The sequence below is a fragment of the Nelumbo lutea genome, chromosome 2 (genome assembly GCF_056320005.1).
Source record: "Nelumbo lutea isolate HS-2025 chromosome 2, American lotus-T2T, whole genome shotgun sequence".
NCBI classification, from domain to species: domain Eukaryota; kingdom Viridiplantae; phylum Streptophyta; class Magnoliopsida; order Proteales; family Nelumbonaceae; genus Nelumbo; species Nelumbo lutea.
The window spans coordinates 99,440,165-99,464,894 of record NC_142685.1 but is presented as its reverse complement, the minus strand read 5'-3'; the positions used below and the strand labels follow the sequence as shown (position 1 = coordinate 99,464,894).

At 36.7% G+C, this 24,730-nt stretch overlaps 1 protein-coding gene and 2 pseudogenes across 1 annotated transcript in view; 1 reads left to right on the top strand and 2 right to left on the bottom strand.

Moving 5' to 3' along the window:
- The first annotated feature begins 4,324 nt into the window (after positions 1 to 4,324).
- Positions 4,325 to 6,049, top strand: LOC148872275 (putative LRR receptor-like serine/threonine-protein kinase At3g47570 pseudogene; annotated as a pseudogene).
- A 5,896-nt stretch (positions 6,050 to 11,945) lies between these two features.
- On the bottom strand, positions 11,946 to 14,314 carry LOC148872274 (peptide-N4-(N-acetyl-beta-glucosaminyl)asparagine amidase A pseudogene; annotated as a pseudogene).
- A 386-nt stretch (positions 14,315 to 14,700) lies between these two features.
- Positions 14,701 to 24,730, bottom strand: part of LOC148872273 (oligouridylate-binding protein 1-like) — a 34,291-nt gene continuing 24,261 nt past the window's right edge. The window contains exons 10-12 of the mRNA XM_088971545.1: positions 16,469 to 16,551; positions 16,110 to 16,286; positions 14,701 to 15,278 (exon numbers count right to left, since the gene is read on the bottom strand). Of these exons, the coding sequence (XP_088827671.1) occupies positions 14,964 to 15,278; positions 16,110 to 16,286; positions 16,469 to 16,551 (575 nt within the window). The 3' untranslated portion in view covers positions 14,701 to 14,963. The remainder of the gene's footprint in view (positions 15,279 to 16,109; positions 16,287 to 16,468; positions 16,552 to 24,730) is intronic.

Below are 24,730 nucleotides of genomic sequence, written 5' to 3'. Positions count from 1 at the left end.
ATTGAATATCAGCTGAACTATAGCTGTCTCGGATGCTTTTTTGTCTTTAGAATAGTTTGAAATGTCCTTGGATGATGCTGAAAATGGGTCTTATCCTTTTGGACACAAACATTTCCACATTGTTGATTAATGTAAATAAAATATATATGACATTAGCATCTACCATATAAAATGGATGTTTGACTATCTTTTTCTAACAATCTTGTTGAACTTGTATTGAAACATGTATTAGTTATAGATGTGGTGTGAGCCATACCAATCTATTTGCAACAGATTTGGAAAGTTTTAGGCTTACTATAATTGTTGAATCCTGCTTCTCCCACTCCTTGGAGAATCAGACACATTCTTGAAGATTGCAAATTCATTCTTTCTGATTTTCCTCAAACCTCGGTGAGATGGGTTTCTAGGGAAGCCAATTGAAGCCGATCAATCAGCACATAAATTGGCGAAATATGCTCTCCAGATCCCAAATTGTTTCACTTGGTCTTTTTCTCCATCTTTTCTAAATGAGACTCTTCTTCTTAATTGTAATTCCCAACTTTTATCTTAATGAATTTTGTTTGTCATCATTTTGACAGACAGGTTGCCTTCAAAAAACAAAAAACACAAAAATTTATCAGGTAAGTAAAATATGTAAGTAATCTTTATGATAGGGAAAATTCATGATCACTATCCTGTAATTTGGCTCGAGTGACAATTTGGTCCCCGAATTTTAAAATGAGACAATTCAATATCCAAACTTTTAAAATGTGATAATCTAGTACCTGTCGTTAATCAATCCATTAATCAGCCATTAAGTGACATTTAAAAAGTCAAAAATACCCTAAGAATGCCATCTAATTCTCTTTATCAACTATCCGAATATAGACAATAAAATGAACAATCCCAAATTCTAGATTCTTCTAAATAGTCACCAACTTTTTTGAATAGAAGAGGCTATGATTTAGGACTGTAACGTTTAGATGGTTGATTAAGAGAATTAGATGGCATTCAGGTACTAAATTATCACATTTTAAAGTTTGGAGATCAAATTGTCACTCGAGCCAAAGCATAAATTCTAATCGGGAATTTCCCTTTATGATACCAGACTACCATTGAACTATACATATATTGATAATCATTTTGAGGCGTTTTAGCCATTAAGGAGCTAAAAACCCTCTTAACAACTAGCCAACATGCCTTATCATAAAAAGGGAAAGAAACAAAACTAATTTACTAAAAAACAAAGCAATGAGTTATTCAACTAATTAAGTTGTTACCAAACGACCCCAAGTGAAGTTTATAGTTGTGGAGAAAGAAGTTGAGGCCGAGGGATGGGAGGTGGCAAAGAAAAGGTTAACATTCTATTGTTTAGCTTGAATATCAAGGAACTGGTACTGGTATGTAGCCCATACATGCATGCAGGCATTTATAAATAGAACTAAGTAATATGCATTTATTTGTCTGTTTATATTTATATTTTCTCTACTGGATAGCACTTAACCAATTGCACCATATTTTATTAGGGGTGTCCATGGTTCAGTTAACCAAGGACACTTTTTGCAAACTAAACCGGTCTTACCGGTTTTTCAATTTTTCCAAATCGAAATTGAATCGGTACCACTAGTTAAATGGTTTGTCGGTTTCGGTTTTTGACCGATTTGGTTTTTCGGTTTTTCAAATTTTTTATTCATAATATATATATATATATATATATATTTATAAATATTATAAAAATATATAATATATTTATAAATAGATTATTATAAATATAATATATATTTATATATAATATATAGAGAATATGTAACATATATTTAAAATATATATACAATATACATATAAATATATATAACAGTCGGTTTTTTTATTTTTCATGGACACCCCTATATTTTATTGTCACCATTTCGGCTGATGTGTGGTTGTTTTCTTTTACTTGTATGGTGGTTTCTGTCCAAATCACATGGCTCTAAGTAATGAGCTTAAGTGTATTTTTTTTTCTAATTCTACAACTTCTACCTCTAATCCCACTTTTTTCATGGATGACCAATAGAAAACATCATCAAAAGAAGAAGACTACGCTTTCTGGCTACATCCGCTAATGGGTTATTGGGAGGTGGAAATTGCATCATACACCCCATAACACTATCCCTAAGCCCAAGTCAATATTATAATCTTGATTTCTATCCAACACCCACCTCCATGCACAGTCTAAGCTTGTCTTCTTAGAACTGTTGTTGTTTCTGGTTCATTCTTTTCCTTTCTCTAGTCGATCTTGGTTCAAGAAAGGACGAATTCATCTTGGTCTACTGTTCTGAAGGCATTTCTTCTAATTGGGAACATCATGCTCAACTTCGTATCACCATCCAATACATGGTCTGTTAGATATACAGATGAAACAAATCGACTGGCTTTGTTAGAATTCAAGGTGAGGATCACTGAAGACCCACTTGGAGCTATGAGTTCATGGAACTATTCATCCCACTTCTGTCAATGGAGAGGAGTTAGTTGTAGCCGACGGCATCAGAGGGTCATAGTCTTGAATTCGGAGTCGCAGAGCTTGGCTGGGATTTTTTCCCCTCACATTGGAAACCTCACCTTTCTTAGGAGTATCACCCTCCAGAATAATAGCTTCCATGGGAAAACTCCACCGGAGATGGATTGTTTGTTCCGCCTGCGAAGTCTCACACTCAGCAACAACATACTCCTTCGAGGGTGAGATCACACCCAACCTTACTTACCGTTCAAGACTCAGGGAACTCAATTTGATCGACAATAAGGTCACAGATAAAATCCCGGACGAGCTGAGCACTCTACCGATGCTTCGCTTACTACATTTTGCTCGTAACAATCTTACAAGAAACATCCCACCCTCGTTTGGGAATCTTTCATCCTCCATAGCAATTTCTATAGGTGAAAACAATTTAGACGGAAGCATCCCAGAGGAACTTGGATGAATCATAGGATTAGACTTTCTTTCGGCTGCTTATAATAACCTCACCGGTACAATTCCTCCCATGCACCCTCTACAATCTATCCAAAATTTATTCATTTTTAGTATCCGGTAACCGACTACATGGAGAAATTCCTAGTGACATAGTTCCTAATCTCGAGTGGTTAGCAGTTGGAGAGAACTTGTTTACAAGAACCATTCCAGTCTCGCTAACCAATGCTTCAAGACTTGAGTATGTTGAGTTTGTTACTAATGGGTTCACAGGACCAATTCCCAACAATCTAGGCATTTTGCAAAGTCTTTCCTTTATCAATTTCGGTGACAATAAGTTGGGAACAACAAATGGAAATGACCTAAATTTCATTACTTCTTTAACCAACTGCATAAGACTAGAGGAGATTAATATACATATCAATCTTCTCAGAGGTTCATTGCCCAACTCCTTAGCTAATATGTTCACCCGGATCAACTATCTGGTTATGGGAGAGAATCATATATATGGAAGCATCCCTTCAGGTATTGGAAACCTCATCAATATGGAGCACTTGGATATGGAGCTGAATGATATTACAGGCAATATTCCAGTGCAAATTGGGAAGCTTCATGAGATGCAGGTATTGTTTTTGGACTACAACAGGATCTCGGGACAAATTCCATCTTTAATCGGTAATTTGACCCTCTTAAACACTCTCAAATTTGGGTATAATAACATAGGTGGGTCCATTCCTCTCTCTCTTGTAAATCGTCAACCATTGTCAAGTTTGGGTCTTTCAAATAACTACCTTAAAGGCTCAATACCCAAAGAAGTTCTCCATCTTACCTCCATTTCAATTTATCTCGACTTTGGTCACAATGATTTGACTGGATCCCTACCCTCATAAGTAGGCAATTTGAAGAACCTTGTCAAGTTAGACATTTCTAAGAACAGATTATCAAGAAGTATCCTAGACACTCTTGGGAATTGTTTGTTGTTAGAGAACCTTTACATGCAAGACAACCACTTTAAAGGAATGATTCCACAATCTTTGAGTGAACTAAGAGGTCTACATGACTTGGACATTTCGCATAATAAGTTGTCTGGAGAAATACCAGAATTCCTTGGAACACTTCCTTTTATCACCTATTTGAACCTGTCATTCAATCAACTCCGGGGTGAAGTTCCAGAAAATGGGATTTTCAATAATGCAAGTGTGATTTCAGTTGGTGGAAATCAAAAACTCTGTGGAGGTATAGCTGAATTGAAGCTACCCACATGCATCATCACAGCCTCCTCCAAGAGAAAGAGCCACTATCTGCTTCTCAAAGTAATAACCCCAGTGGTTGTTATGGTACGTGTCTTAATTCTATTGTTATCTTTCATTGTTAGGCGTTATTTGAGGAGGCCTCGCAGAAATGAAGTCTTCTGCACCACCATTTCCTCAGCATTTAACAGTTTCTTATGCAGAGATCCTTAGAGCAACAAATGGTTTCTCTGAGGCCAATTTGATTGGTATTGGAAGCTATTGTTCTGTATATAAGGGAATACTAGATCAAAATGATGAAACATTGATTGCAGTGAAGGTCCTCAATCCTGAACAACCAGGAGCTGCAAAGAGTTTCGTCTCTGAATGTGAGGCCTTGAAAAATATTCGGCACCGGAACCTTGTCAAGATCTTGAGTACCTGCTCCAGTATTGACTTCCAGGGTAATGAGTTCAAAGCTCTGATTTTTGAGTTCATGCCTAATGGAAATCTTGAGAAATGGTTGCATCCAGAAACAAATGAGCAACAAGCTTGTTAAGAAAACTTAGCTTTATGAGAGACTAAACATAGCCATTGATATAGCTTCTGCACTGGAATATCTGCACCACCATTACCATGCAACAATAGTTCATAGTGATCTCAAGCCAGGCAATGTTCTGCTGGATGAAAAATTGGCAGCCCATTTGAGTGATTTTGGACTAGCAAATGTTCTTTCTGAGTTCTCTAGTAATTCTGCACCAAATGGAACAAACTCTGCTGCAATGAAGGGATCTATTGGGTATATTGCTCCAGGTAAAGTTGTAATCACTCTCCTTTCTTTTCCTACTTTAATTTTATTTTAAGTTGCCTACATGGCAAAACAAGTCTCAAATAGGTTAATTAGCACCAGTAGACCAAACTATCCTCTTTGCACTCGCAAAGATCCGGAATGCAAAATGAGAGCTTTTGTTAAATTAATCCTCTCAACATGCAAGGAGATCATCATGAGAGCATTTACAATGGCATGTTCTGAAATCTGAATGTTAAATTAATCCTTCATTCAGGTTTCTTTTTTTTTTTTTCTAAAAAAAAAGAAATCTGAATGAAGGAAAAAGGTGTGGCTGTTACCTGTTAGATAAAATAGAAACCGCTTATCATGGGCCAGGTTGGGCTGGGCATCTGGGCTTGCCGTACAAATTAACAAAATTAACATTTTAGTTGGCCTCCGTCAGGTTAAGGGCCAATCTAAGACCAACCCTGAAATCGACCCTAGGAACCCAAACTGATGCCAAAACCCAAATTTGTTAATCACCCAAATCCAACCAAATATTCTGGGTCAAGCAGGGCCTGAAAGAAAAATGGCTGCTCAGGTCCAGAAATTTCACGATGGGCCGAGATGGGCCATGAAGACCTGGGAAGAAATGATGAACCCTATAATAAATGTGAGCCATATATTATTCCTTATTATAGTTCATTGCCCGATGTTTGGTCTTTGTAATCTGGGGTCTTTGGAAGGGTAGACACAAACCAGACCTTCAACATTTTTATTTTCTTGTACAAGTGGGCACTCCCAGACTCCAACTCATTTGCTCATGCTTGTTAGCCTAAGTGCAATCCTCATTATTTAAATAGTATTATATCTTACTTAAATAGTATTAACAGCGATCAGAGATATAGTCACCAAATTACATGAATTCCCTCAAAACTCAAAATAAAGCACCAAATCACCAAATTAGAGCTTCCCCATGAAAAGGTGTAGCTACTAGCTTTATTGATGATAATGGGTTCGATGGCCTATAATCATTCCTTGCATGCTATAGTCTTTAATTCATACCCAAATGGAATACAGTTACGGAATACTATTGCTGGAGATGTTTACAGGGAAGAGACCAACTGATGAAATGGTCAAAACCTTCATTGTTTTGCTAATAAAATGGCTTGCCCAGAGAGAGTGATGGAGATCATGGATCCACACCTGCAGATGGAAGAAGATACAAGAGGTAGAACACAAGAATGCTAGGTCTCAGTTGTGAAAACCGGGGTTGCTTGTTCCATAGAATCACCAATAGATGGTATGGAGATGAGAGATGGTCTCACCAAATTACACTCTATCAGGAAAGTTTACCAAGGGATACTCATGCGGAGGCAAAGAGGTACGTAGTAGAGTCGAAGCTCATGGCTAGCTAGAACACTGCTTACCAATATGGTAACTACAATATGGACATTGAAGTGGGTTCATGCCTTTCTTTTTCTATATTCTTCTGAAGTCTGAACCAAATCGTTTTGTCTTATAGTAATAAGAATTTTAGTTTCTTTTATTAAAAGAAAACTACTATATGAATGCCCAAATAATAGTATATATATATGTTACAGATTATGCGTGTTGATAGTGTATAATACACAGGTGAATTGGATTTGTCCAATGAACCGGTTGATGTGATACTTAATTGTTTTGTTCCAAGCAACAAGATCATATATATATATATACTGGTGTAACCCCCTTAATTTATTTCTTTACTATATAATGCCTATTGTTGTTCTCTCTCTCTCATGAATGAACAAACGAATAAGCATATGGCGGAGAAGATGGTGGTAGCGGTTTACTACTGCTGCTGAAGTGCGGTGAAGAAACAATGAATTATAGATACAAATTTTTCTTAAATCTCCTAAAACGCCAATCAAAAGAGAAAAACATTACAATAAACACAAACAATTCATTCCCTAAACCTTTAGAAGAGATTATGTATGTCTTTTCGTGGACGTTTATTCACTAAACGTTTGTACTTGATTTGTTTGCAAAACCGAAAAAACAAATAATAAACCTGTTTATTGACACTTAGGCACCACATAAGTATAAACGTCTACATATTAGGGAAAGCAATAAAATGAAATAAATTAACTTGTTATGTGGAAAGTGAAATAATAATAATAATAGTATAGACTTTTTTTGTAAAATGTATAGAAAATTTGATTATAGGTGAGATGGAAAAAGATGAAATAGGATGGGATAGGATGAGATGGGAAAACATTAAAATTTACACTTAGATTGTTTGGTTTTAAATATGAGAAAATAACGAGAAAAGCACTGGAACTTGCCTCAAGTTTCCCAAGATATTGAGGGTCCAAATAAATAGTCTGTGAGGAGATCGATGGAGGGGTTAGCTGCCAAGGGGAATTCTCCTGGTGTGGATTCTCCGAAACAATGGTGTTGTTGTCGTAGAAATGTTGGTAAAGGAGGGACAATAAGAGCAGCTACAGGTGGGTCGAGAAGAAGAAGAAGATGAAGATCTCAACTGTGGGAAATTTTCCAAACAGAATTCTATTTCGATACTACTCTTTCTTCCAACAGGATTAAACCATCAGGTAACTTGTTTTTGTTATATATAGTGAACGCCTTAGGCAGAAGTATCCACACTATCTGATCAATTAACTTCCATTCTCAAACCTAGATGTATAAAATCAAGAGCAATGGTGTCACAGACCGTCTACAACAGCCAAAGAACGGGAAATGAAAAGAAAATGAGAATAAGGAAAAGTTAAAGAGAAAAAGATTGAAATGAATCGATCGGCATCGCCATTAACATTGCAAAAATTAATCCAACTAAGCTGTAAAACATTTCCATTTTGAACAAATCATAATAAAACTCCGTCAGATGTTAGACTAACAAAACACCCGAAAAGAAAATCCAGAGCCAATTCACAAGCACGGAACGGAGCGACGGAGAAATGAAAACGATCGGCGCTGCTTCTGGGTTCGAACGGGGAAGAAGAAGAACGGAAGGGAGTGGCTGAGAGGGATTATTATTGTTGATCAATTCAATGATTTTTTTGAAACAAAGTGCCCAAATATATTATTATTGTTGTTATCGTTGTTGTTGTTATTATTATGATTATCAGCATCATCATCATTATTATTGTTGTTGTTATCTAAAATTGTCTAATGAAATCAAGGTTCAAAATATCGATACATCCGATACACCGGTAGGGGTATATTAGGCAAATCGATACACATTTTTATTGTGTTTTTTTTTAATTTTTTTTTTCACAATCGATTCAGGAGGGCCGGTTTAGGTCTCCTCTACCCCCTGAACCGGTCAGACCTTCGATACACCCACTATAGGGGCGTATCGAAGGGGTCTCGAAACGATATATATACACCCACTACATGTCAATACTTTAAACCTATAATGAAATGCAATAAAATGCAAGTTGGTTTAGTTTTGTAATGGTAATTTTGTGCTCCTGCCAAATGATTTTTAGTTGCAATAGGTACAAATATGAATTGGAGGAGTAGCTAGAATTCTCTTTTTACATTGGCCAGCATTGGGCTCAAAAGTTTGCATCTTTAATGGTATGTTTGGTTTGAAGGAAAAAATAGGGAAAGGTAGAAAACCTTTACAGACCTTGTATAGGTTTTCCTACTTTTCCCTTCCTTTCCCTACCTTTTTCTTCAAACCAAACATAGCCTAAATGCAAGCATGTCTTAGAATTCATGTTTGTTGTCATTTTCAATGCACAATGCATTCTAACCATGTGCTTGCATGCAAAACTGAACCAAAGTGCATATATGCAGTGGCCAATGCAAACATGAATTCAAAAATTATCATTAACTGCAAATATGTACATCATAATAGATTAATGTATAATTCAAAAATTATCATTATAATTTAAATTTTATAAATATTACTTTTTAGATGACTTATCATACATATTCAAATATTCAATTGAAAAGATAACAGACGACTTGTGAGTTGTGACAACTGCTACAATCACCTGTTTGAATATCAGCTGAAGTATGGCTGTCTCGGATGCTCTTTTGTCTTTAAAATAGTTTGAAATGTCCTGAGATGCTGCTGAAGATGGGTCTTATCCTTTTGGACACAAACATTTGTACATTGTTTAATTGCATATAATGGATGTTTGACTTTGATGAGTTTCTCCATTATCTTTTTCTAGCAATGATTGCAATTTCTTTAATTGCATCAAGTTGTACTTCATAGTTCTACTGCATATTAAAACATGTATTGGTTATAGATGTGGTGTGAGCCATACCATCTATTTGCAACAGATTTAGAAAGTTTTAGGCTTACTATAATTGTTGAATTCTGTTTTTCCCACTCCTTGGACAATCAGGCCCATTATTGAAGATTGCAAATTTATTCTTTCTCATTTTCTTCAAAGCTCTCGGTGAGATGGGTTCCTAGGGAAGCCAATCAAGCAGCACTTTGCGAAATATGCTCTCCGGATCCCAAATTGATTCACTTGGTCTTTTGCTCCATCTTTTCTTTTCTAAATGAGACTCTTCTTCTTAACTGTAATTCCGAGCTTTTATCTTAATAAATTTTGTCTGTCATCATTTTGACAAACAGGTTGCCTTCAAAAAGAACATAAAATAAAATAAAATTATCAGGTAAGTAAAATCTATAGGTAATATTTTATGATACCAGACTACCAGTTTACTGAACTAAATATATTGATAATCACTCTGGGGTGTTTTAGTTTAATCATTAAGGAGCTGAAAACCCTATTAACAACTATTCAATACACCCTACCAAAAAAGGAAAAAACAAAACTAATTTACTAAAAGACAAAGCAATGAGCTATTCAGCTAATTAAGGAGGCTTTTGGCAAGTCCAAAAGCTCAAGATCTCAAAAGACTAACGATCTTTCACAGGTCTTCAAAGATCAAAGACCGTTTGGTTGTAATTTTTTTTTAAATCTTTCAAAAGTTAGAAAGATCAAAAGACCATTTGGCAAGCATATTTTATCAGTTCCTCTTACATGTTAAATGTTTATGCGCGAGACCTAATAACCAAGGTTTAAAGTATCGGAAACGTAAAATGTATTGAAAAGATAATTTTAAGAGATATATCAAGATACGCTTTGGATACATAGAGACGGATGAAAAATCAAGATACGCATAAATATGCTAAAAACTCAAATAAATCCTAAAAATATATTAATAACGATAGTTACAAGTTTTATATGATTGTAAATAAATTATTTAAAAGTAAAAAAACTATAATTTAATGGTTTATATAAAATTCAAGATATTGGGACACACTTAATAACTATTCACAAATGATGGAATAACTAAAACGTGATAAAACAAAAAAAAAAAAACTAAAATGTATATATATATATATATATATTAGTTTTAAAACAATCAATACAATTTATCCTTATATTTATTAATACATAAATTTTAATAATTAATTCTAACATTTACTGATAAGCACACACTAAGAAAAAGAGAAAATTTATTTAAAAATAAAAATGCATAAACTTATAACAAGAAAATGGGCATGGCTTAGTGGATAACCTCTAATTGTTAAAGCCTAATGTTTAAGGTTTGAATCTTGATTTTGTTAAGTTTGTAGTTTTATTCTAAAAAAAAATGAATTTAATGAGAAAGAGGATTATTAATTAACGAAATTAATCAGAAGGGAATTCCAATTAGGCGCTAAAACTGAAATTCAAATTAAAAATTATGCATTAATTAATTATTGACTAGAACAAGAAAAATAATTACTAATTAATAACTAGAAGTTAAGGGTCAACAAAAGGAAATCAATAAAATAAAATTTTAAAGGGGAAGCAGCCTTTAATGAGGAGCATGAATTTTCAATCCTGCAATGATCAAAGATAATTAGCAAAAGCATTTTATTCATTTTGAGGTCCCTTGCCTTTTATTTTGACGTGTGTGTCTTTTACTTCTTTACTATTATGTACTAACAAGCAAAAAAACATTACAACTCTTGCATTGCATTTTGTAATGCAATATTTTAAATTTGACATATGTATCAAATGAAAAAGAAACCAATGAGAAAATAACTTAAAGTAGCAAATAGTTTTTTCACTATATCCAGAATTCCCAAGTTCATAAGCTCCTTGAACCACAAGGTAAATAATGGTAAGAGTTCTTGTCTACACACATAATATGCATCCAACAATGTAACAGCATAGGAGGAAAGGTTCAGTATATGTTCTTTGAAAACAGTATTACTGTCGCATGATGAAGGTCTCTATCTTTCTTGTGAAATAGTTATTTAACACAAGTCTGGAATTTATCAAAAGACAAATACACATCTTGTCCTACCGTAGAAGCCCAAAACATATCAGCAGTTATGTGTCTGTATTTGTCCCCTTCATATGTAGACAACAATCTAGAACCATGGACCATTTCTGGTGCAAGGGTAAAACCTAAGGGTTACAAACCTTAGAAGTTTAGAACATAGGTTCAGGTCTGGGAGTGGCCATTCTCCAAAAAAATGCAATCTTAGTATATTCATGTTTCTTTATGATAGCAATTTCCAAACAAACCCTTTGTTTTGTCATCTTTTTGTTGCAGTGCAAATCTTCAGAGCAAAATTCGTACTTCGTTCAGTTTTGTTTTTGTTTGTTTGTAGTTATGATTTTCATTTTACTTGATACAAAATTTATACTGTCTTTTTTACATTCAGTTAGTGTAAATTTTACATCCCAAAAACTGATGCAAAATTTGCACCAACTTCCCGCTACCTCAGTTCTTTCTCTATTTCTCATATAAAGTGGAGATCATCTTGCATCCTACTTACTCTAAACAGATAACCTAGCTCCTATCTCCATTCTCTTTCATAGGCTGTGTTTAATTTGAAAGAAAGGGCAGGAAATGATAGGGAAGCCTACATGAAGCAAAAGTAAACCAAAATTTACACTCATCCCTTTTACGCTTCCATGAATCTGACATTTATATGTGCAGAAACTCTTGCAATTCCATTCTCCTCATTGAGAAGTAGCATCCATCTTTACCATCATATGTAAATACTTGCTAAGTGCTTCCTAGACCACCAGTTACCAAATTCCCCATTACAATCATAGAACCCTGTGCAGCCTACAGATTCATGAGATTTCCCCTTGAGAAACCCAAATGGGCCATGTGAAAACAACTGCTGGTAGAATCTTAAGGGCAGGTTTGAAATTGAAGTCGAGGTGCCATTTCCTTGATCCAAAAAGTTAGTGTACAAATAAAGGGGAAACCTTCTAGATAAATCAATAAAGTCTAAATGAGAAGGGAGACTAGAATAAACATTGGCATTGGCATCTATTGTTTGATTTGCAATCTGCTCATTCCCATTGTTCCCAAACTTCATTGTGTTCCTATAAGCAAAGCATTGATGTGATTGGGTTGTGATGTTTCCATGAGAAGACTTCACCCATCCAGCCAAAAGAAAAGACCTACTTGTTGTAGTAAGAAAATTTCCATTTGAACCATTGAAGTCCGAAACTAAGGTGATCACTAGAGGTTGGACATCATATTTAATCAACTTTCCTTTAGTTCTAGCACTTTGTTTATCCAACCATACGTGCAAATTTGCATCTATGTACCACACACTAAGAGCATTTGTTACACTAAACCCCAACTGGTGCTGCCTTCCATCCAAAACTTTTCCTATGAATGGAGTAATATCAATATCATATGAAGAGAGATCAAAAGAACCAATTCCAGAGATGGGTCTCCATAGCAGAGGATTGATCCCTCCAGTGTATATCACAGTAGAAGGCCAGACAATCCCAACTACAGTATCATCAATACTAATTATAACCTCCCTAAAAGGTCCATTTCTTGGAGTCTGAGTAAGATTAATGGAAATCAATTCCTTAACTCTCCACGACCACCTTAAATTACAATTTTAACATTAACGTGCAGGGAAAGTCACCGAACACCAAACAGGTTTATATTTCAAAATTCTTCATTCTGTTTAGACGCATATGGGACATTTGCAACTGGTGGAGAAAGCTAGACCCTATGGGAAACCACAAGCAATAAACAAATAGTTCACCAAACACTCCCCAGAAAAATCCTGAAGCCTACATATATGTTAATGGCTCATACGATCCAATAACAGGAGCAGCTGGAATAGGTTACGTTATTCTAACAAATAGTTCACCAAACCGCATCAAACGAGTGTTTCTAATATGACTGAATCATTTGCTATGCCAACTATTTTTATTTTATCTTTTTCTTTTTCTTTTTCTTTTTTTCTTTTTAGAGATGTATATATGATTTCGATCGCAGAAATTTGAAATGTAAATAGACATCAAAAATGTTGATGATAGAACACTAACAAATGTTAAGCCCTAACCTGGAGCCTAATGTCAATGGAATCCGGAACTGGTTTGTAGCCCATACATACTAGTTCAGCTTGAATATCAAGGAACTGGTATGTAGCCCATACATGTATACAGGCATTTATAAATAGAACCAAGTATACGCATTTATTGGTGTCTGTTTATATTTAATTTTTCTCTACTGGATGACACTTAACTAATTTCACCATGGCCATTTGGGCTGATGTGTGGTTGTGTTTTCTTTTTTTTTTTTTTTTACTTGGACAGGTGGTTTCTGTCCAAATCACTTGGCTCTAACCTCATAAATTAAGGATGAAGAATTTTTCTTAAAGTATCTTGTTCCAACAATGCACCACCATAGTGCATTGAAGGACGATTGACTAAGGCTTTCAACATGATCAAAAAACTGTGCCCTCCCCTCCGTAGAAGGGTATACATAAACACAACAGTACCATTGCATATACGCTGGCCAATTAGTGACTTTAACAACAATATAGGATGAAGAAGAAGACATAACTTGTACATTCATAGGCTTGTCCCAGCCAAACACTACTAACCCTCCTGATCTACCGACCAGCAGCAGGGCGGGATAACAAATTTATGAAACTGAAGTGAATTTTAACAGCCTGAGCTTTTGGAATGGTACACTTGGTTTCTGAAAGAAAGAACTTAGGTTTAGGTCGATGGTGGCGTAGGAGTTTTATCAGCATTGGAACTGTCAAAGGACTTCCCAAACCTGGGCAGTTCCAACTTCCAAGTGAGTGAAGTCATGTCTCCGGTGGAGGTGATTGGGGGCTCAGGCTCACCTCCCTAGGCCCTGTAGCATTGAGTGAAGAAGCAACAAGAGCATTACTTGAGGAAGAAGATGGAGATCTCCTTTCTGGTCATACGTATGGCACGATGACGAAGTTTGTAGTGTTGCTGAAACAGTCGGAGAGTGTAGTTGCCTGTTTCGAGATGGCCCATCAGTGGCAATGGAGATGGGAGTTGTGCTGTCTGAAATCCTCATAGCGGCAGATCCGTAACCAATCGACGGATCAGATGTAGGCATATCAAAGGAAAGGGAGTTATAGAGTATTTTCCTTCAATCCTTGCCTGATTTGGTGAGTTATGCCGGCGAGCAACCACCTCTACAGATCCCGGCATCTGTTCCATCGAAATCGAACCACCACTTGTACGGTTGTACCCTCCTTTTATATTCACTCAAATAAAATGCAAACCACTTTTGTTTTGCTTCTTCCAAACAAACAACACAAAATTTGCACCCAGTCCAACTAACCAAAAATTTGCACGGCAAACAATTGGAGACAAGTGTGTGATGAGTTCCCCCAGCGTATCCTAGCATTTTTTAGACACATCCCAAATACCGTGTCTCAATATTGGTTCTTTGAACCATGGTTACATCAAACACTCCCCTACCAATAGGCAAAAATGCAATGAAGATTTAAGACACTCATTCATGATTCATATATTTCAGAAACACAAGAGTTCAAAGCTTACAAAGAACCGAGACAATCATGAAAAAGAAACATAACCTGTAGTTAAAGCAACATATCATCTGGTACATCGGTACATTTCCCCCATATCAAAAGTGCGAAAATGAAAGCAGAAAACAAAAACGGAAAATCTACGCTCCACCTATGCCATCAGAAAGGGGGGAGGGGGAAATCCAAAACCAAGGATTACACAATACATGAATATCAATGATAGTACATGAGTTGCTGATTGGATGAGTTGTTTGGATAACCATCATACAAGGCCTGGGATCCACCAGAGCTCAAACCCATGGATGCTGCTGAAGCAAGGCCCTGTTGTCCAGACATCTGCATAAGAGCCTGGCCTGTTAATCCAGAACCAGTAGCCTGGCTCAAGGCAAGTTGGCGCTGGTAGGCCAACAAATCTGCTGCCGAGTAGCCCTGGTTCATTCCAATTGGAAGGATCTGGAAAGGGGCAACTGGAGGAGGCAGTGGGTTCGAAACAGTACCTGGAGGAGTAGGCTTGCTACCCCATGAACACTGCACACAGACATCCAAAAGGCATTTGTAATACAGATCAGTACCAAGACAAATGCTACACAACCAAGATCTTATAGTACAGCCCCAATTCTACAAGGTAGCTTCATACAAGCTGTCATTCACAGCGGATCCATGAATAAAAGGTTTGGCACTTTCAAGATTAGAACTTCATTAAAGTACCAAATCGCAGTGACTATGAGGTATCTCTAGAGACGCCACCATAGAGAAAACCTTAATGGCTAGGGACAGAAAGCAAACTGATAGGTAACTGCAGCCATCTCACCAGATTGTTTCAACCATATACAAATGAACTCAGTAAGCTGGAGTTAGATGATACTCCGACCAACCAACCAAGGAATAGGCACAGGATTTAGAAACATGATGGTACTCATGGTACAGATCACTATTCCTTTACATCAAGGATAGCAGACTGTTGCAAACCTTATTCAACTGATAGAATAGAGATTCCCTGTCAGTCTGAACACTTTCAGTGCGCATTATATGTCTTGGCTCAAGACTCCTGACATACGAAATTAATCCCACAGAAATATTCCAAGCTACACAGGCAAGTACTGTACACCATGGTTGAAGCTGAAAAAAGACCATTCATCTTATCACTTCATGCATTGGCTTCAAGCTTCGGTATATTTCATCAATCCCACGTGAAAAGATACCAACCATGTGGTTTCTGTGACCTATTTAGAGCCCTGGTTCCATTGTCTACGCTATCATGTCCTAAATATAGTGGTTTATATAAAATGAGGGCCACCAACGAATACATAAAATGAAAGAGATTAGAATAGAGAAATCCCTCTAATGGAGATATGTTACCTTAATGGATTTTCCTCCACATACTATCCTTCCATTGGCCATCTGAATGGCCAAGGCCGCTTCTTCATGAGTGCGATACCTTACAAAACCAAACCCCTTATCCTTCTGGATGTGCACCTCTTCAATAACCCCCGCCCCAAGGACATGGAACTGACGATGAAGTTCTGCTTGAGTCACCTGGGAAGGAATGCAATAATTACATAGAAAAGAAATAGAGAGCCACATGAATGATCACAAGACAAAATTACAAGAAACAGAGAACCAACAGAAATTTTAGCATCACCAAAATAAAAAATACGGAAATTTGCCAAGGAAAAAAAAAAAAAAACAGACGATGGATTTACCATCAGCCTGGTTACCTCATGAGCAAGGTTGCCAACATATACAGTTGTGTAAGCCGGATTATTTTCTGGTGCCTCATTGGTATTTTCAGGACCTCCATCTGTATGGAAAAAGAATAGAGAGAATAGCTCAGTGCTCTAAACTTTTTTTAGGAAGGTCATGTTCACTATTTATGGCATCACTATCACCTAAAAACTACTTACATCTTGTCAGTATTTTAAAAGCGCAAGGCACAAAAAAGGCGCAGGGGCCAATTTGTGCCCGAGGCGCAAGGTGAGGCACGCACCTTTTTGAAGCAAAGTGCAAAAATACAAACAAAAAAGCTAAAAATCAAAAAAAATGCCAAATTTTTCAAAAAATCAAAAACAAATATTAAACGTAATATTAATAAAAAATATAAACTTAAATTTTAAAATAAATGTTTTAAAAAACCTATTATTTAAAATTAAAATACATAAACATAACATGTAAAGCGTATTCAAATGAAAATTTAAAAATAAAATCAAACATATAACACATTTTCAAGCAATTAAAACCAACAATCTCTTTTTTTCCTCAATTGCATTACTTAAAGTAGCTAATGTGATGTAAAACATATTACATTCCTGATTCTACAAGCCGCCTTTGTGCCACGCCCCTCGAGGCAAGCCCAACCAAGTCCATGCTAAGATCTTAAATTCGTAGTTCTCACACAAAAATAATGATTTTATCATTTTAATTGCTTTTTAAGAAGATATTTTATTAGGAATAATGAATGAACAACATTAGAAAATAGGGGGTTCATTCATTAATCCTAATAAAATATCTTCTTAAAAAGCAATTAAAATCAAGGATCAAGTATCGGAATCGGGTATCATATCAGACAAGTTGGATACGGATATAGATACGCTTTGGAAAAACATGGATACGAACGAAATATATAGAAGTGCTTGGATACGCTAGGAAAATGCATACAAATCTTATAAATACATTAATAATACTAAATCAAAAGCCGAACTATCTATGAAAAATGTACATACACATGAGAAATGCATACTTCAATAGGTTATATGAAGAGAAACATTACAATCAACAACATCAGAACTCTAGAACATTCAAACATCATGCAATAATTATCACTCTATTTCAATTTTTATAATTGTAACTTTTCATATTTTATTAATTTTTTGGGAATATTTATTCATTTAGTAATTTTATATAAATAATAAATCTTTTTAAATAATAAATATTTTTCATTTTTAACATATATTTTTTTATTTTACATATAATTATAAAATAAAACGTATAAATCATTTAAATTAGATAAAATAAGTTATTTATAATTTTCAGTCTTATTAATTTTGGGGGGAAATTAAATCTTAAATCATTCATTTCATTTTTTACATTTATAATTTTTTGTTTTCCATTAATTTGTTGGGAAAATTCATTTATTTAGTATTTTTTATATAATAACTATTTTTTTCAAATAATAACTATGTTTTCATTTCTAACATATAATTATGTGTAAAATAAAATATATAAATCATTTAAGGTAGATGAAATATATAATTTTTATAATTTTTTGTTTTTATTATTTTTTTTGGAAAACTTAAATCTTAAATTATTTATTTCAGTTTTTATAATTATATACTTTAACTTTTATTAAAGATGAAAAACAATCCAAAAGTAGTTAATATACAATTTTGTCAAACTAGGCACGGATATGCTTTTGTATCCATGCGTATCAGACCGTATCCATACAGCACGATACAATTTGATACAGAGGTGTATCGTGTCAATACATATGACTCGTGAGATACATACCTAGTCATGGTGTATTTTGTATCCACGACCATGGATACGGATATGATACGCCTCATATCGATACGTTAATCCTTGATTAAAATTATAAAATCATTATTTTTATGTGAGAACTAAGAATTTAAGACCCTAACATGGATTTGTTTGGGCTTGCCTCAAGGGGCGTGGCACAGGGGTCCGAGGGTGGAGCCCTTGGCCAAGCTGCTTGGTTCAAAAAAATAAAAAAGCATGTAGTTTTCAAAAGGTGCACAACTAGGCATACCAAGCATGCGCCTAGGACCTAGGTGAGGCACATACTGCCTACGCACCTTTTAAATCACTATTCCTAGTATATTTAGTGTTTCAGGAATACTTGGACACTATTCCTGGTATTTGGTTATTTACATTTTCAGGAATACTTGGACAGTGCCCCAACATGACACCCCAAGGCATGTATTAATAGTTTTGTAATGACAAGGGGAGCGTGGGTATTTACATTTCAGGAATACTTGGACAGTGCCCCAACATGACACCCCAAGACATGTATTAATAGTTTTGTAATGACAAGGGGAGAGTGGGTATTGATCGTCTTGTGGACAGACAAGTGGCTATAGGTAAGTCTCCCGGTCTTTCCCCCCTCCCCCGAGGGAGGAAGGCAATTGAACACTTAGAAAAAAAAACACTTAAGGGAAAAATATAACAAAAGGAAAGCAGTTGGGGAAAGGGGTGGCATTTGGAAGGAAGGTGAAGAGAGGGAAGAAGACATTGTTGATGAAGAGTGAAAGGAGGTTGTTGAAGAGCTTGCAAGAGAGAGGGAGAAGGATGAAAGGTTAGATGAAGATGGCATCTCAGTTTCTTGGTCACTCGGGCATCACCTTTCTTTCTCTCCAGGATTTGTTCAAGTTTTTGTTTTGGCCCTTTAGGTTTCACTAGGGAAGTTTGGGGTTTCAAAGTTGTATTTTGGTCAATTTTGATTTGTCTCTGGGTGATTAATATTTCCTTGAACTATATAGAGGCTGTATCATTTTTTTTCCTTTTAATGAAATTTTCTTTTACTATTAAAAAAAAAAAACCTCAAGGACTTTTTGTTTCCTAGAGGAATAACAAGCTCTTTGTGCTTCTTGCTGCAGCAGGAAGGAGACTCTTTTAGACCTGCTTTTTTCAATAGACAAAATCAATGATACTTGTTCTATAGATTCTAATATTGATGGAAAGAATAAATAGAACCACGAAAGGGGGGAGTGAGACAAAAGAGGATCCAGTGTCCAAGGAGGAAGACATGGAAAGAATATAGACGTAAATCAGTCCTCTAATATCAAGATTAAACTTAGTGATTAGCAGAATAGAACAGATCTAAATAACTGTATAAGAGAGGAAGATGGCGAAGAGAAAAGGTAAGAGAAGAAGCCAAATCAATCACCCTTCTCCTCTAACCCTATTTTATTAATCTCTAAAAAATTGATGATGACAAGTATACCCTTAAGTGGGCGGCCAGCTTGGCAGTTACATAAAGAAAATAAAATAAGAACAAATAACAGGCCCATTAAGTGAGGCCCATCAACATAAAATAAAAGATAAATTAAAGGATATCACACAAAAGGCCGTTAGGGCCCATCGGGCCCAATCTCTTTACACTCCCCCTCAAGCTGAGCATAAATGCCAATCATGCCTAACTTGCTTATAGTGTGTCAATTTCCTCTTGGGAACTCCCTTGGTCAAGATATCAGCCAATTGCTCTTCTGATGTGATAAATGGTAAACAAACTTCTCCTCAAGAGACTCTTTCCCTTAAGAAATGCCTATCAACCTCAATGTGCTTAATTCTGTCATGTTGAACAGGATTATGTGCAATGTTGATAGCAGCTTGGTTGTCACAATAGAGCATCATTGGTTTCTCATAGTCCACCCCCAATTCCTCTAGAAGGGATCATAGCCATAGTAATTTTGGCACACCATGAGCCATTGCCATGTATTATGCTTCAGCTGAGGATCTAGCAACTATTGATTGTGTATTATTCCTCAAAGACACAATATTCCTAGCAACCAGAGCACAATAACCAGAGGTGGACCTTCTATCATCAATACATCCTACCCGATCTGCATCAGTAAAGGCTTCCAGCTTCATGTGACCATGCTTAGCAAATAGAATACCTTTCCCTGGAGTACCTTTCAAGTAGCACAGAACCCTTTCAAGTATCTCTGGGAGAATTCATAAACTGACTAGTAACACTGACTGCATAGGAAATATTCGGCCGAGTCATGCAAAGGTATAACAACTTCCCAAGCAATCTTTGAAACACTCCCTGTGTAGAGAAGATGGGCCGAATGGCCCATAGGCTGTTTATTCTTTCTTGTTATTTATGTTTTTCTGTAATGGGCCTTATTCTGGGCCCATTCTGTCTATATTATGTTCTTTGAAACACTCCCTCATTGCCGAAATCTCAAGCTCTCCTCTCTTCAGTTTTCTTCATGGTATCAGAGCAGGCCTGAACTTCAATATTCTGGGGCTGGAAGCTTAGGCTCGTGCTGCCTGATTCTTGGAGGTCATTGGAAGTGCCCAAGACTAGAATCTCTTGAGAGAAGTGGTTCAGTGGCCAAGAAGAAACAGAGAAAAAAAGGGAAAGGGAACAGCTCGGTTTTGGTTTGAAGCTTGAAACTGTAAGTTGTGCCCAGATTTCTGGGTTACTTTCTGATGTGTTTGGACTGTTGAAGTGTTCGAAATTTCTGGTTGCTCTGTACTACTTTCGGCTGCCATTTAATCTGGTTTAACCCAGAAATTTCTGAGCTGTTTTCACTCCCCCTCTTGGACTGTCAAAACTACCGAAACATCCTTGTAACAAGGTTGTGGATTGTTACTTATATTTGGCTGTTTTTGGGGGTTGTACGGACTGTTCTTGAGGCCTTTTTTTCTTTTTTGACAGTGGAGTTGTCTCTATTGCCCACACCGTGTTTGTAAAAAGGCCTTTTTTTTCAGCAATTCCAATTGGTATTTATTCTTCTTGGCTATTTCTTTGGTAATTACCTTGAAGTCCCAGATTTGAAAAGGAACTTCAGTTGAGTGCACAGTGCCTAGAAGCTTCTGATTACTTCTTGAAGGCTGAACCAAGCTGTTTTTGGTGACTCGTGTAGAAGTTTTTGCTTGGGTCTTGGTTCTCACAACTTTCGGGTGTAGTTTGACCTTGGGTATTGCCTTCTTGTGGTCGGTTGAACTCAGTTCTTGCTCGTCCTCATTCAGTATACTTGTAGAAGTCATCTGAAATCATATTTGAAGTGTTTACATGATGTACTCCTCAGAGTTTGAAAACAAGAGTAGGGCTGAATATGGACTAGTTCAGGGGACTCCAAGTGATTCCTTATTGACTGTGACCACAGTTAAACTAGATGGAACTAACTATCTGGCATGGTCACAATCAGTAAAGATTTATGTATATAGTAGAGGAAAGTGGGGGTTCATTTCCAGGAGTAAAAAGGCTCCCCCAAAAGATGATCCATCCTACGAGAAGTGGATGCAAGAAAATTACATTGTCATTGGGTGGCTTGTGAACTCAATGCATCCACAAATTAGCCAACGCTACCTATGGATGAATTCAGCAAAGGAAATTTGGGACAGTGTTGCAGAAACCTATTCCCAAAAACTCAATGTGGCCCGAGCATATAAATTGAGAAATTATGTAAAGAATTTAAGGCAAGGGGAGAAACCTCTAACTGTATATTTCTCAACCCTGAAGTCTCTATGGCAAGAGATTGACCTAATAGAAACTGTAACTTGGGATACCACCAATGATGTAGAGACCTACAGAAAATTGGTTGAAAGGAACAGGGTGTTTGAGTTCTTAACTGGACTAAACCCAGAATATGATATCAAAACAAAATATTCTTTCCAAGGAGTGTGTCTCATTGTCACAAGCTTATGCATTGGTGAGTAGTGAAGAGAGCAGAAGGGTTGTACAGGTTCAAGGGGCTGATATTAGTGATCACTTTGCAAATATGGGGATTAAACCTAAAGGGAATGTTGGAACTTCTGGTGGCACAGGAACAAAAGAAGTTATATGTGAGTACTACAAGAAGTCGAAGCACACCAAAGACAAGTGTTGGAAATCACATCCTAATCTTGTTCCCATTTGGTTTCAGAAAAAACATGATAGTAAAAGATCAGGAAGTGCAAATGTAGCTGTCGGGCCAGATAGTGACAAGTACTATACTGAAGAGATGTCTGCTTCTGCACAGTTGGCAGCCATGAGAGCAGAATATGAAAGTTTGGGAAGATGATCAGTCAGTTGGGTGATGTGACTTCTCCTTCCAACCCTTCAGGAAATTCTACTACTTCTGCATTTGCTCATTCAAGTATAAGGGCTTCTACCAATCATGCTACCACTTCAGGTAATCTCAAGATCCCTTGGATTATTGACTCAGGTGCTTCTGACCATATGACCAATATTTCTATCTTGTTTGTTTCATATGACTTGCTTCCTGAACGTGATAAAATCACTTTAGCTGATGGTTCACTTGCCCCTATCTCTGGTAAGGGAACCATCAAGACTACGGATTCCTTGTTCCTACCTTCTGCCCTTCATGTACCTAAACTAAATACAAATTTGTTGTTTGTAAGTAGTTTAACCAAGTCATTAAACTGTTGTGTAACATTTTTTCCTTCCTACTGTGTTTTTCAGGATCTAGAGTCTCAGAAGGTGATTGGGAGTGGCCATGAGGCGAACGGAATATACCTGCTTGATACTCTGGGACAATGCACTGATCATCTTGGGAATGTTGCTCTCGGATCTGTTTCTTCAGAGTTTGTTAGTCGGATTATGTTGTGTCATCGTCGTTTTGGTCATCTATCTTTTTCTGCCTTGAGTCATCTACCTATTCCCTGAACTGTTTAAGGGAATTAGCTTGTCTAGTCTTCATTGCGAGTCTTGTGAGTTATCAAAGCATTGTAGAAACAATCATCCTTTGAGCAATAAAAGATCTTCTTTTCCTTTTAATATTATGCACTCTGATGTGTGGAGGCCTTACCACTTACCCTCCATGGGTGGCTACAAATATTCCCTCCCAGGTATGATTCTTATGCAATGCATCAAGTTCGGTCATCATAGCCTCCCTCCATTCAGCTTGAGATAAAGCTTCCGGTACAGACCTGGGTATCACATGGGAAGAAACAGAGGCAAGAAAATAGTAAGGGGAGAGAAGGTTGTAAAATAAGTGTTTGGAGATACAATGGACTGTACACTTCCGCTTGCCCTTGCGAAGAGCAATAGGAAGGTCAAGGTCTGAAACAATCTGAGATGGGTTAGTAGAGGGCTGACCTGTTTCCTTAGGAATGATGGGAGTGACAAGATGCTCTTCTGAAAGAGTGGAAACAACATGCACATGTCTGAATCTCTGCCTTTGGTACAACCTTTGGAGAGCGGGAGCAGAAGCAGGAGGGGGAGCAGGGACATCAGGGGTAGGTCCAGTGGAAGAGGTGGACACCCCATGATCGAACTCGCAAGGGATGGGAAGAGGAACAGCTGGAGACATAGCAAAGTACTCATCAGATTTCTCCCCCTCGGGAGGAATACTAAAGAAGGGAGTTAACTCTGCAATGCATCAAGTTCGGCCATCATAGCCTCCCTCCATTCAGCTTGAGATAAAGCTTCCGGTACATCTCTACCTCCAGGAGTGTATGGGAAAGAAATGAAAGGCAAGGTGTGTAAACTACACAAATCTATTTATGGTCTCAAACAATCTCTTTGGGCTTGGTTTGAGAGATTTCGGGCTGCTCTTATCACTTTTGGCTACATTCAAACACAATCTGATCATACACTGTTCTTGAAGAGAAATGACTCTCTGGTGACCTTCTTGATTGTTTATGTTGATGATATTGTGGTCACGGGTAATGACATTGAAGAGGCTAGTAAACTAACTCTCTCTCAGCACCCTAACACTATTTTATTAAGATAGATTTGAATAATTACAAGGAGGCCCTTAGTTGGGCAAGAATTTACAAAGAACATAATATAGACAAGATGACCCAGAATAAGGCCCATTACAGAAAAACATAAATAACAAGAAAGAATAAACAGCCTATGGGCCATTTGGCCCATTTTCTCTACACTCCCCCTCAAGCTGAGCATAGATGTCAATCATGCCAAGCTTGTTGGTATCATGTTGAAGTTTTGCCTTGGGAATGCCTTTGGTGAGAAAATCTGCCAACTGTCCTTCAGATGTGATGAAAGGAAGACACACTTCACCCAAAGAGACCCTTTCCCTAATGAAGTGTCGATCAACTTCAATATGCTTTGTTCTATCATGTTGCACTGGGTTGTGAGCAATGTTTGACAGCCTGATTATCACAGTACAACATCATTGGCTTGTCATATTCAACCCCAAGTTCTTCCATCGATGATTTTAACCATAATAATTCAGAAACTCTATGTGCCATGGCCCTGTATTTTGCATCAGCGGAAGATCGAGCAACAATCGATTGTTTCTTGCTTCTCCAAGAAACAACATTACCAA